Source organism: Eptesicus fuscus, chromosome 18 (genome assembly GCF_027574615.1).
Source record: "Eptesicus fuscus isolate TK198812 chromosome 18, DD_ASM_mEF_20220401, whole genome shotgun sequence".
NCBI lineage: Eukaryota > Metazoa > Chordata > Mammalia > Chiroptera > Vespertilionidae > Eptesicus > Eptesicus fuscus.
This window is the reverse complement of record NC_072490.1, coordinates 41,083,699-41,097,978: the sequence shown is the minus strand read 5'-3', so window position 1 is coordinate 41,097,978 and position 14,280 is coordinate 41,083,699. Positions and strand designations below refer to the sequence as shown.

The 14,280-nt window shown below is 38.6% G+C and overlaps 1 protein-coding gene across 1 annotated transcript in view; it reads left to right on the top strand.

Moving 5' to 3' along the window:
- The window catches only part of PBRM1 (polybromo 1), a 140,359-nt gene that overhangs the window by 19,161 nt on the left and 106,918 nt on the right, over positions 1–14,280 (top strand). Inside the window, exons 6-9 of the mRNA XM_008151491.3 lie at positions 3,377–3,520; positions 6,334–6,450; positions 9,926–9,994; positions 12,670–12,768. Of these exons, the coding sequence (XP_008149713.3) occupies positions 3,377–3,520; positions 6,334–6,450; positions 9,926–9,994; positions 12,670–12,768 (429 nt within the window). The remainder of the gene's footprint in view (positions 1–3,376; positions 3,521–6,333; positions 6,451–9,925; positions 9,995–12,669; positions 12,769–14,280) is intronic.

The following is a 14,280-nucleotide window of genomic DNA, read 5'->3' as shown; positions in this document are numbered from 1 at the left end:
GCCCCACTGCGTGGGAGAAGCAGACGGGTCCGGCACCACGGCACCTTTTGCAGAGGCGGCACAGGACAGGCCACAGCGCGGCCCTGTCCCAGTGCTGCCCCTTCCACAGAGGCAGCTACAGAGGCAGCAGTGTGGGCCCGGTCCAGGCGCCACACCTCCGCAGAGGCTGGTCAGGGTGCAATCTGCTGTGCCTCAACCTCCCACAGCCCCTCCCACAGCCTACCTAGCCCCAGATCCCCCCACCTACCAGTGGATGGGGGGCGGGGCCAGCACTAAGAAGCGAGGGCTGAAGGCCCGCAGCACAGTGATGGGGGCAGTATCTTCCCCTGATCAGTCCGGTTGCCTCCCGCAGAGGAGGACATCCCCTGAGGGCTCCTGGACTGTGAGAGGGGTCAGGCCAGGCTGAGGGACACCCCCCCCCCATGCACGAATTTTCATGCACTGGGCCTCTAGTGGCTTTATAATTCTTTATCTGTTAAGGAAAGCATGTTGGCTATTCTTAGCCTTTTCCTTATACATTCTTGGCATTTCCTTATACATTTTAATATTAGTGTGTTAAGTCAATAAGCATACAAAAAAATTTTTGGAATTATTATTGGGCCTGCATTGACTCTCTGTAGATCATATTTTGGAGGATTGACATAATTGTGATATTGATTATTCCAATCTATGAATTTGCTCTGTCTTGCATAAAGATTCTACAAAAATGTTGTTAGATTTATTCTTGAAACTGTGTGTACATATATTTTTTATTTTATTTGAGCTATAATTCAAACACTTTTTTAAAGTGTAGAATTCAGGGATTTTTAATATATTAACAGTGGTGCTACTATTACAACTATGTAACTCCAGAATATTTTCATTATCCCCAAAAGAAAACCATATCCATTAGCATGCACTCTTTGTTGTCCCTCCTCCGAGGGGCCTCTTGCAACCACCAATTTACTTTCTGTATGGATTTCCCTATTCAGGACATTGCATATAAATAGAATCATATACGATACGGCGTTTGGTGACTAGCTTCTTTTACTGAGCATAATATCTGTAAGGTTCATCCATGTCATAACAAAGGCTGGGGCAAAAGTAAATTTACAGTTGTGAGTACACAAAACACAGAGTTTATTCTTGTATCATTAATTATTGTATTATTTTCCACATGAACAACTGTAAACCTACTTTTTCCCACCCTGTATTATATCGATATACCACATTTTGTTTATCCATTTCCTAGTTAATGGACATTTGCATTGTTTCTACTCTTAGCAATAATGAACTGTGCTGCTATAAATTTTGTGAATATGAGGAGAGTGCTATCCAGTTGTCATGGCTCAGTGTTTAAGCGTGACCTATGAACCAGGAGGTCATGGTTGGATTCCCAGTTAGGGCACATGCCCAGAGTGGGGCGTGCAGGAGGCAGGCAGTCATTGATACTCTCTCATCATTGATGTTTCTATCTATCCCTACCTCTCCTTTTGTGATAATGGTTATCACAAAAAAAGTTGAAATACAGGTGATAGGAAAAAAAACTACTGTTATACCCCAGGATTTCCATGGACACAGTAACACCCCACAGCGCCCAATGCCCACACTCCCCTCTTACACTTCTGGCCTCTCACAGGCCAAATTGCTCTGTGACAACTGAGGTTTCCCTACAGACACAAATCCACTGTGACACCCCAGGGCAAGCAGTGACTACACTCCTTTCCCATTCCCACTAGATCCCTGCTGCAGTGTTTATTTTTACTCACAAACGTACTACCTTCTTTATTCATTCCTTTATTTTTATTGAGATGTCATCTGTTAATATAATTATAGCTCCTTTAAAGGTTATCTATCTTTCTTTTCTGACTATCTTTAGTATTTTCTTTTTGCCTTATTTATATAATTTGGGAGTTATAGGATTCTCTGAATCTTTGGATGGATGTTTTTCATCACTTCTGGAAAGTTTTCAGCCATTATGGCTACATATCGCCTTTGCCCCATTCTCTCTTCTTGTAGAACTAAGATTGAAAATTATATCAGAACTCTCTTAGGTCTCCATTTCCATTAACCCTCCACAGTCCCCTATTTTGTTTCTTTGTTGCTTTTCTAATTTTCTTTGAAATCTGTTTTTAAACCAATCCATTAAATTTTTACATTTTAATATTTCTGTTTTTTGTATCTTGGTAGTGTTTTTTTAGGGTTCCTTGCTGTTTGCTTAAATTTTTAATCCCATTGTTTCTTTAAACATATTCAACATGTTTTTATTTTATGGCAGATAATTCCAATATCTGAAGTATTTGCATGTCTGGTTTGCTGTCATTTCTGCTAGCTTTCTGTTGTGATTCTTTTATTCTTGTATGTTTCATGAATTTTTACCAGAAGCTAATAGTTGTTGGAATTTTATCTCTAGAGATTCTTTGAGGCTCAGATTGAAGTTGAATTGATCTAGAGAAGAGATTTTTTGCTTATTCTAGGCCAGATACTAGGTCTAGCTCATGATGAGCTCTCACAGGAGATGATTCATCTTGTACCTCTCCTTTCCCACAGTGCCATGGTTGAGCTGGGTGGAGATTGGGGTGTATTCCCCTTTATCTTTTTCACCTATCCCCCCCGCCCCCTGCCCCTCTGGCAACCATCCCTTTGGCCTGTGTTTCTATGAGTCTGTTTTTGTATTTTGTTTCTTCATTTGTTTTGTTTTTTAGATCCCGCATATAAATAAAACCATATACTATTTGTCTGACTTAATTCACTTAGTATAATACCCTCTAGGTCCATCCATATTGTTGCAAATAGCAAAATCTTCTTTTTTATTGCTGTGTAATGTTCCAGTGTGTGAGTGTGTGTGTGTGTGTGTGTATGTTGTATACATGTGTACATACACAACTTACACTTACCTAGATTGCTTTCATATCTTAACTATTCTAAATAATGCTGAAGTGAACAGAGGGGGTGCAATGTATCTTCAAATTAGTGCTTTTGTTTTCTGTGGATAAATACACAGAAGTAGAATTGCTGGGTTGTATGTATTTTTAGGTGTTTTTTTTTTTTGAGGAATCTCAATACTGTTTTCCATAGTGGCTTTCTTAGTAATAATGAGTCTTAATTTAGCAAATCATTCCTCTTCTGCCTCAAATCTTTCTGTAATAAGATAGGGCATAAATAAATTAAATTTATTTCAGAATGCCTTTAAAACATACATTTAGTTCTTGAGAAAAGAAATTGTGTCCCATGTGTCTTTTAATCATAAGGAGTTTAACATTTGTGGTAGAGTTTTTAAAGTTACATCTTAGAATACCGGTCTCTGCTGGAACAGGATGCTTTAAAAATAGTAATTGATTTATAATAAAATATTAAAGTGCTTTTTTTTTTTTCTCTTCTCTTTGCTAATATACAGCCAGATTCTCCTGAATATAAAGCTGCTTGCAAACTCTGGGATTTGTACCTTCGAACAAGAAACGAGTTTGTTCAGAAAGGAGAAGCAGATGATGAAGATGATGATGAAGATGGACAAGACAATCAAGGCACAGTGACTGAAGGAGTAAGTGCGCAGCTGGAATGGGCTGTTGGGAAGTGGACAAGGCCCCTGTGATTTTTCTCTGGGCTGTTGTGGTCTTTCTATATAGTTGTGTTGGTAACTGAGAGGGTCAAGGGGCATAATATAGACAGACCCACTGCAATTAAAAGGAATCATAAGACATCCAGGACAACGTGTCCCATGTGTGATTGCTTTTTTGAATTGCTCTTATTTATTAATGCATATTTCCTGCTCAGTTTGAAAGAGAATGTTCATATCATCAGTGATTCAATGTTCCTATTTGAGATATCATGTAAGAGTAGGCTGTGTTGTGATTAAAAGTTGGAGAGTCAGTGGAATCACCTTAGGAATATTTTTGTGGGTTAGACTGAGTACTGTTCCTAGAATGTGCCAAGTGTGTTCCTGTCGCTGGAATTTTGCAGTTACTCTTACTTCTGCTTGGAATGTGCTTCTTTTGGCTCTTCCGTCACTGCTGTTTTTCATTATTCTAATAACACTTAATTCTAATAACACTGCTCTTTTTCATTATCTAATAACACTTAACTGGGAGAGGACTTTCCTTACCACCCCATTTAAATTGTTTGCTCCACACTCGTTTTCCGTCATCACATCTCTTTGGTCTTCAGTCTTTATCAATATATAACTTGGTCAGCTAACTTGTTTATTAAATTAGATGTTTACTTTCTGTATTCCCCCAAGTAGAATTATAGTCCACAAAATAAATCACCTTCTTCACCTATTCCTGACATGTAGACTGTGCCTGACTTGTAGGTACTGATAAATTCCTTTTTTTTGAATTTTTGTTTGTTAATCCTCACCCGAGGGTATTTTTTTCCCATTGACTTTTTAAAGAGACTGGAAGGGAGAGAAGGGGGAGTGGGGGGGGGGAGAGAGAAACACTGATGTGAGAGAGACACATCTATTGGTTGCTTCCTATACATGCCTTGACTGGGGCTCAGGAGCAAACCCAAAACCCAGGTCTATGCCCTTGACTGGGAATCTAACCCTTCCGTGTGTTCGATCTAACCACTGGGCACACTAGCCAGGGTGGTACTGATACTTCTTGCTGAATGAATGTTTGAAAAAGAATAATTAATTCCTGAGGAATTACATCTCTCTTCTGCAGCTAAATAGTAAGACACCCAAAGCAGTGCATTTCCCTTTTTTTTCCTGAAACTTCAACATAGAAAGAAATATGGTGGGTGAATTTCTCAAAACATACCTTTTTTTTGTGGAGTCTCAAAAGCTAGTTTCTAGGGACCTTGTCACTTTCTTTCTAGAAGTTAAAAGATTGGAATTAGGTCGAAGGCAATTAATTAGGGATTCCCTGAAATTTTACTCTCTGATATTAATATGGGAGCAGCAACATGCTTTCTTAAGCAGAAGATTCATTACCTACAGGGGGCTCAGCCTTAATTTAGGCCTCCAGGGTTCTAGTCAAAAATGAGAATGCCTACATTTAGAAATTGCCTGTGCTTCTATCAGTAAAAAATTGGAAGGATCTTGCACGTTCACTTCCCAAACTTCTTTCTAGCCCTAAGGTTCTCAAGAAGGAGGAAGGAATTTTCAAGTTTTTCATTTTTAAATTAAGAATGATGTCTTTGGAGTTTTCCTCAATTGTGGGAATAGGTTGTATGACTGCATTTATATACCCTGCTTCTTTTGTGACCTGCAACACAAAGTAGCTGGTTTGACTTGGAGGAGAGGAATCTTGGCTGTAGAATATAATTCTCCTCTTTTTGAAGCTAACTCTATGGTGCCATGTTTTAGCCAGGAAATAAATGACTTAAACATGGATATTTTAATCTGATTTCATCAGTGTTATGTTGGTTCTCTAAGCTTATATGGTTGGAGACTCTCAGCTAACCACATGTCTTACATGTTACATATTTATTGTGTGTCTTTTTTTGCCAGGCTCTGTGGTAGACCCAAGAGATTTGTTAAAGCCCTCTCTGTATAGTTAATGTTAGGGGACCTTAATATTGAGATTATACTAAATAAAAAGACCTATTAGATTAGGACAAAAATACTAGTGCATTTAATATTTAAATCAGAAATAATTATTAATCTTTATATAATATGCACAAAACATGGTTTGGACTTGAACTACCATTTACTATAAACCTTGACTGAGATATCCCAGTGCTCACTATAGAAACTGGCCAGGTACTTTTTGGGTCATATACTTTCCATGTTGAAACAGTGACTAAGGTAGGATAAGCTGGCCATCTGGAGAGAAGTGATATGCATTAATTGACTTACTCTCCAGTCAGTTTTGATATAACTTGAATTCTGTTATTAGAGATGGCAAAGCACGCTCTGGTGAAAAGTATGTTGTTCCCACTTTACATATATAGTTATTCTACCAGAATATCAAGACTTCAGTAGATATGAACAGCAGGTGTAGAAATGACTCGGTATCATGGGACATGTTTTTCTTTATTAGTTGCTCGGACCCAAAAAAGGTATGCATGTCTAATCATTTATACATATGGTACTTGAAATTCACTGTTAACAATATTTACTGTGGAATGGCGTTTATGAAAGGACTTTATCCAAAAGATTTAGTTACTGAAATATGTGAAGCGCCTCATTAGTTTCACATGTGCCATTCTGTGAGTACAGCCACCACATTCAGCATCCAGGGCATTTCTGTGGTATTCTTAAAACTTGTACTTAAAATAAGTACTGTTTAGAAGTTGCTCTTTGAGTTGGCTTTCAAATTTTGGGAAATATTTAAAGCATTTATTTTGGGATTTCTCTTGTAAAGTACTTATTTCTCCCCTCTCTTCTTTCTCTCAAACCCCTCCTTCCAGTCTTCTCCAAGTTACTTGAAGGAGATCCTGGAGCAGCTTCTTGAAGCCATAGTTGTAGCCACAAATCCATCAGGACATCTCATTAGCGAACTTTTTCAGAAACTGCCTTCTAAAGTGGTAAGTGATACAATTAAAGATAGGTGAATTCAAGTGTGGGTGTTTTGTTTTATTTTTAAGTATTTCAAATGTTTTATTCTTAGTAAATAGAGTACAGTTAATGGAAGGCATTGGAGATAGCCAAGAGCTCCTCCTCATGGTCTCAGCAGCACACACAGGATATGTTCTATACTTGGCCAGAAGGTTGTGTGTTTTGAAAAAAAATTTGTGTTTTTGTTTCTTGATTGGTAATTCTGTGTATTTTTTGTTGTCATAAAATATGCATAACATAAGATTACTATTTAACCATTTTAAGTATTTGCCAGTAATACTTAAAAGTTCAGTGTTATTAGTTACATTCATATTATTGTGCAACCATCACCACCATCCATCTTTAGAAATTTTCATTTTCCTAAACTCCGTATCCATTAAACAATAACGCCTTACTCCTCCATCCTCCCATGCCCTGTAACCAATATTCTATGTTCTGTCTTTCTCTGAATTTGACTTAGTACCTGATATAAGAGGAATCATACAATATTTATCCTTTTGTGTCTGGATTATTTCACTTTAGTGGAATGTTTCCAGAGTTCCTTTATGTTGTAGGATGTGTCAGAATTTCCTTCCTTTTTAAGGCTAATACTCCATTGTGTGTGTGTGTATGTGTGTGTGTGTGTATGTGTGTGTGTGTGTGTATATATGGTTTGTTTATATACCACATTTTGTTTATCTATTCATCTCTTCATGGGCTTTTGGGTTGTTTCTAAGATGGGTAATTCTAAATAATAAAATAAACACGTAAACTAACTCTTCTATAATAATAAAAGCATAATATGCTCATTAGACCGGATGTCCTTCCTGACGAACTTCCGGACAAAGCTGGGGCTGTGAGGGCTGAGGCAGCTGCCACTGCTTGCCTCAGGCCGAGTCCCTTGCACGTATTTTGTACACTGGGCCTCTAGTTTATTTATAAAAGACCAAAAACATTCTCTTTGCTCAGGAGACAGAATGAGAGGAAGATAAATGAATTCCTCCATTGTGATCATTTACTTTTGTGTCTACCTCCTTCCCTGGGCCCTGAATTTCTTAATGATAGGCACAAAGCCATATTTTCTTTTGTGTCTCTACCATGTAATTGGAACCCAGCCTCCCATAGATGTGCAAGAAGTGCTTGTTGACTGATGAGGGGCATGAAGCTTTCCCCACTAGTCATCAATAAGACTAGTTATTTAAAGGTGTGTCTTGACTAGTTATAGGACACTTATGACATTAGGTATAAAGCACATATAACCATTAATGGCCTAAGTGTGGATCTGATTAGAAAAATAAAATTATTATATTGGACTTAAGTTTAAAATGTTAAGAAAAGAAGTCAGTAAGACGATTCCTCAAAACAAATTAAATATAGTTTTACCAGATGAGCCAGCAATTCCACTTTGGGTGTATACCCAAAAAGTGAAAGCAGGGTTTCAAAGAGATATTTGTAGCCGAAACCGGTTTGGCTCAGTGGATAGAGCGTCGGCCTGCGGACTCAAGGGTCCCAGGTTCGATTCCGGTCAAGGCATGTACCTTGGTTGCGGGCACATCCCCAGTAGGGGGTGTGCAAGAGGCAGCTGATCGATGTTTCTCTCTCATCGATGTTTCTGGCTCTCTATCCCTCTCTCTTCCTCTCTGTAAAAAAATCAATAAAATATATTTTTTTAAAAAAGAGATATTTGTACACCCATGTTTATAGCAGTATTGTTCACTATCACTAAAACATGGAACCAGCCCAAGTGTCTCTTAACAGATTAGTGGATAAAGAAAATGTGATATATACACACAGTGGAGTATTATTTGACCTTTAAAATTTTTAAATGAAATTCTGACACATGCTAAAATAAGAATGAACCCTGGATACATTGTGCTAAGTGAAATAAGCCAGACACAAAAGGGCAAATACTATATGATTCCTCTTAGAGGAGGTATTTAGGGTAGTCAAATTCATAGAGACAGAAAGTAGAATTGCAATTTCCAGAGTCTGGTAGGAAGGGGAAAGTGGAGAGTTATTGTTTAATGGGTATGGCGATTCAGTTTGGGAGGATGAAAAGTTCTGGAGATGGATGATGGTGATAGTTGCACTATAATGTGAATGTACTTACTGTCACTGAACTATACATTTATAATGATTAAATAGTAAATCTTATGTATATTTTACTACAATAAAAAATATGAGAGAGGAGTACAATTTTTACTCAAGGTTTATGCTTACTGTGCAGGAGATAATCAGTATTAGTTGAGCCACCAAGGTTAATTTGGAGTAATAAAATAGTAATAACCTAGTTCCCCCATTCTGGGAAGGCTTTTGGGATACCACGCAGCAGGAGTTTGTTGGGGAAAGCAGGTTTCCAGTGGTCCTTCAGGGTGTAACAATTCCAAAGACAACAAAGAGGGGAAGGCAGTTTTTACCTATCCTTTATAAATCTTTCCGAAGTAGGACTGGCTAAGTGAGAGGGGTGGGTTGGAAATACGTGAGCCAGCAGCTTGGATTACGTTGTACCCCAACTTGGGTGGCTGTGCCATAATTTGTCTACTAAACTGTTTCTCAGAAGTAGAATTGGTGAAGAGAGTGGACAGGAAAGGGGTTTAATCCAAGCAAAGAAAGGAGTAGTAAGGTTAAGAAAATAGAGGGATAAGCAGAGGGATCAGATAAGGTGAAGCATCACTGAGATCATCCCTTCAGCCTAGTAATTGAATGAAACCTTGGCCTTTACTTTTGTTGTTGTTTGGGCTCTAAGATTTGAACAGGTAGAAAGAGCCTGGAGAGCACAATCTGACTTCCTCTGATACCTATCACACCTGAGGAGATCAACTTTTGATTTTTGGTCAACTTCAGTTATTTACTTCAAGGAACATAACATATAGGAAGGGCTCAGGGCAGTGCATGCACGCTAGGCTTTGTGAAATCCTTCAAGGATGTTCCTCTAACATGTTTAACTTTACTTATTGTGATAAGCTAACATTTGATAAGAAAACAGAACTTTGCTTTGTTCCTTAAACATAGTTTCATTTAAAATGTATAAGCATAAGTTGCCGAAACCGGTTTGGCTCAGTGGATAGAGCGTCGGCCTGCAGACTAAAGGGTCCCAGGTTCGATTCCGGTCAAGGGCATGTACCTTGGTTGCGGGCACATCCCCAGAAGGAAGTGTGCAGGAGGCAGCTGATTGATGTTTCTCTCCCATCGATGTTTCTAACTTTCTATCCCTCTTCCTTCCTCTCCATAAAAAATCAATAAAATATATTTTAAAATAATAATAATAATTAAAAGTACTAACTATAAACTATAACATGCTGAGGGTAGTTCATGAAGCTTGATATGCTGGACAGCTGTGTCTTTAGTTTTGAATCCCACAAAGCTGCTCAGTTGATTAAGATGGTCAGTGTCAGTGTGCTTCCTTGTTTTCTCATTAGCTGGATGTTTTCACCTATTAAGCATGCCTGGCTTTTTGTCTTTCAGCAATATCCAGACTATTATGCAATAATTAAGGAACCTATAGATCTCAAGACCATTGCCCAGAGGATACAGGTATGAAGATGACCATATGTAATCGTGTGTGGTTTAGGGTAGATTGGCCTATGTTCTTATGGAGATTTAGAAAACGAGAAGCAGATGTCTCTGTAAGGGATTATCACATTAACGTAATGAAAGCAAATAAGAGTGGTAGATCACTTCCCGAATCATCAACTATTAAGGAGAAGAGTTAGGATTTGGATCCAGGCAGTCTGTCTCTAAAAGTCTATGCTCTTAACCCCTATACTGTTACTTCCTCTCTACAGAGTAGGTGCTTATTAATTGAGTGAATGAAAATGAATGAGAATTAAAATTTGATTATCATAGGTTAAAGAAGGTATAGGAAAAATGAGCTAAATTATACCAAAAATCTAGTTTTTAGAATTTGGACTAACTTGGGTTATTTTCCTAGCTCTGCTTTATTTATTTATTTATTTGTTTGTTTGTTGTTTTTTGTTAATCCTCACCCAAGGATATTTTTTTCATTGCTTTTTAAAGACAGAGTAGAAGGGAGAGAGGAAGGGAGGGAGGAAAGGGAAGAGAGAGAGAAACATCAATGTGAGAGAGACACATCGATTGGTTGCCTCCTGCATGCACTCTGACCAGGACCGGGGATCAAATGTGCAACCCCAGGTACCTTCCCTTGACGGGGAATTAACCTGTGACCATTTGGTGGTTGGGGTCAATGCTCTAACCATTTTGAAATACTAGCCAGGGTCCTAGCTCTGCTTCCTATTAGCTATGTCACTTTGGTCAGGCGACCTGCTTGCTTCCTCTGCTGTATGCTGAATGTAGTATTACTGCTTCACAGAGTTTTCGAGCTCGGTGATAATGTATGTGAAGCATCTCCTAGAGCATCTATGAGATGTGGCCTTGGTAATGTGAGTGACTGAACCTCCCAGGGTAAGGAGGCTACTAGCAGATAAAGCAGAAAGGAAAATGATGTGTTATATGGTGTTATTGAGAAAGGAACCTGAAAGCACAGTGGTTTGCCGGGAGGGAGAAACTTCCTTGGTTTTAAATTCTAAAAGAGTAGGAAAGAGTAACAGGGCAGTAATTACTGGTACCATAGAAATATTTACACTGAATGTTACAGTACAAATTCCCTCCTGGTTTTTCAGGCAACCTAATAGGTGCTACTGGGAGTGACTTAATCTCCTAGAACCTAAATCCCTAGGGTTTCTAACATCTATCTAGGGATAAAATGTTTTCATAATACAGAAAATCAGAGTGGGTCTTTAAACACCCATACCTCAGCTCCAGTCTTCACTCTGTGACCTCTCATCTTATGTGCTTTTCCTTCTGAAGCCTCACAGAAGCAACTCCTTTCACCACATTCCCAATTAAGATCTTTGTCCTCTTATGTCTAAATAATTGTAATAGTCTTTACTCCCTCTCTGATGAAAGGCTCTCTAGTCCTCTCTGCATGTTGCTTCCTGACCCTAGCTTTCTTCCTGCTATTCCACTACCCAGAGACTTGTCACTAGTTTTCTAATGCCTGCTGAAGGAAGTCGCAGCTGCTTGTGCCAATTCAACAACAAGCTCTGGCTAATATACGCAGAAAAGCATTCATGAAAAGGTATTAGATAGTTCATGGAATCATTGAGAAGGAAGGTAGGAGAGCTATGGGAAATAGCACTCAGGGCTGTCATGGCACAGGTTAGGTGATACGCAGTATCTTTGTGGTGCCATTGCCGTTACCACTGTCATTTGCCAATGTGCGCCTTGGACACCCGCTGCTCCACTCCTATACTCTACTCTCCTTCAGGAGTTAGGAATGCATTCCTCCATTCCCTTGCTGTTGTCTTTAGTCCCTCAAGGCTCAAGCATGAATTATTTCTCCTTGCCCTAGCTGCCAGGCTGCTGGCAAAGCTACCATCTGCCCACTTTTACCCTCTGTTGTGAAAGGTAGGTCCTTCCCTACCACCTGTGTTGGTATTTCCTACAAATAAAAAGGGTGCTCAGATATTGGGTATCCCTACAAGACAAATAACCAGCTCTTCTGCTTTGCCTGGTTCTCTGTACTCTGCCTCATTTTCCCTACTCTACCTACGCAGCCTGTGCTCATGGTTTTACCCTTCCCCACCATCCATTCTTCTTTATTTGGTTCCCTCATTCTCTCTAGAACATGTCAATTTCTGTGTCCTCATGTGTACCTTTTGAGTAGAGAGTCTCCCTCCTTCCTTTCCTTTGTAAATTGAGGCAATTATGAGTCTCCTGGGTTATTTTGGATTGAATAAGTGTCAAGATATGGGTACGCACAAATGTTAACATCTGTGCTAGACCTTTTTTTATCAGAAGTGGTCCATAAAACTAGAGGAGTTTTACTTCACACTGTTAAGTCCACCTTAATGAATTAGTATTAATGAAGCACTTAGAACAGTGCTTGGAACCTAAGTAGAAACTGTGTGTTTGCTAAGTAAAACAACTTTTACCTTGATTTTTTAAAATAAATTGTAAGTTATTTTATGAGAATAATTTAGCTCTGGTTTTGTTAATTACCTCAAAAACTTGTTTGTAAATGGACAATATTAATAAATTTTTACTTTAACATATTGTTCATGTGTACTTTCCAATAAAGACTTGGAACATAGTGGCAATTAAATATGTAGAGTTCTTTTTTTAAAATAATAAGGTCATACTGATTAATTTTAATAAGAGGAACTTGTATATTTTGTTGTTTACTATAGAATGGAAGCTACAAGAGTATTCATGCAATGGCCAAAGATATAGATCTTCTAGCAAAAAATGCCAAAACTTATAATGAACCTGGTTCTCAAGTATTCAAGGTTAGTTTTTTTGTTATGATTTTTATTGATAAGAGTGGATACCTTAATTTAGAGCTAATAATTTTTATATAACAACATTATTGATAAAAAAATTTATATATTGTGCATTTCACCTAATGAGTACAATTTAATGGCTTTTAGTTTATTCACAGAGTTCTGCAGCCATCATGACAATCAGTTAGCAGTCAATATCCATTTCTCCCCAGCCAGTTAGCAGTCAATACCTATTTCCTCCCAACCTCACCAGCCCTAGGCAACCACCAGTCTACTTTGTCTCTATGAATGTTCCTATTCTGGACATTTCATATTAGCATAATGTTTTCAAGGTATGCATGTTGTAGAATGTGTAAGTACTTCATTCTTTTCACTGCTGAATAATATTCTATTATATGTATATACCATGTTTTATTTACCCATTCATCAGATGCTAGACATTTAATTTATTGCTGTTAAAAATAACTAGAGGCCCAGTGCACGAAAATCGTGCACGGGGGGTTGGGGGTAGGAGGGATCCCCTCAGCCCAGTCAGCACCCTCTCCAATCCAGGACCCCTCGGGGGATGTCCAACTGCCGGTTTAGGCCCGAACCTGGGGATCGGGCCTAAACCAGCAGTCAGACATCCCTCTCACAATCCTGGACTGCTGGCTCCTAATTGCTCTCCTGCCTGGTTGCCCCTAACTGCCCTGCCCACCACCCCCACCCCCACCACCGCCGGCCTGGTCACCCCCAACGGCGCCCCCCTCCCACCCCCCCGCTGACCTGGTCGCCCCACGCAGCCTGCTTGTTCAGTTATTTGGTCATTCCTCACTAACCCCCCTGCCAGCCTGGTCATAGGCAGCCATCTTATGAGGGTGTGATGGTCAGTTTGCATATTACCTCTTTATTATACTGGATTATTATATAGGATGCGCTACGAACATTCATGTATATTTTTATGTGGATATATTTTCATTTTTCATGGTTACATACCTAGGAATAGAATTTCTGGACCACATGGTAACTATATAGTAACTTTTAGGAACCACCAAATTTTTTTCTAAAGCAGCTATACCATTTTACATTTCTATTAGCATTGTGGAAGTGAAATTTCTCCACATCCTCACCAACTTTGTTTTTTATTTTTGTTTTTACTGTAGTCATCCTAGTGGATGTGAAATAGTAGCTCATTATGGTTTTGATTAGAATTTCCCTAATGATTGGTGATGTTAACATCTTTTCATGTGCCATTCATATATCTTTGAAAAAGTATCTGTTCAGATCCTTAGTCTATTACTTAATTGGGTTACCTATGTTTTTATTGTTGAGTTGTTAGATTTTTAAATAGTCTAGACCAGTTACATGATTTACAAGTATTTTCTCCCATTCTGTGGTTTGTCTTTTCACTTTTAAGATAGTGTCCTTTGATGCACAAACATTTTTAATTTTGGTAAGTCCAGTTTGTCTATTTTTTCCCTTTGGTTATTTGTGCTTTTAGAGTCTTATCAAGAAACTATTACCAGTATTGTAATAACT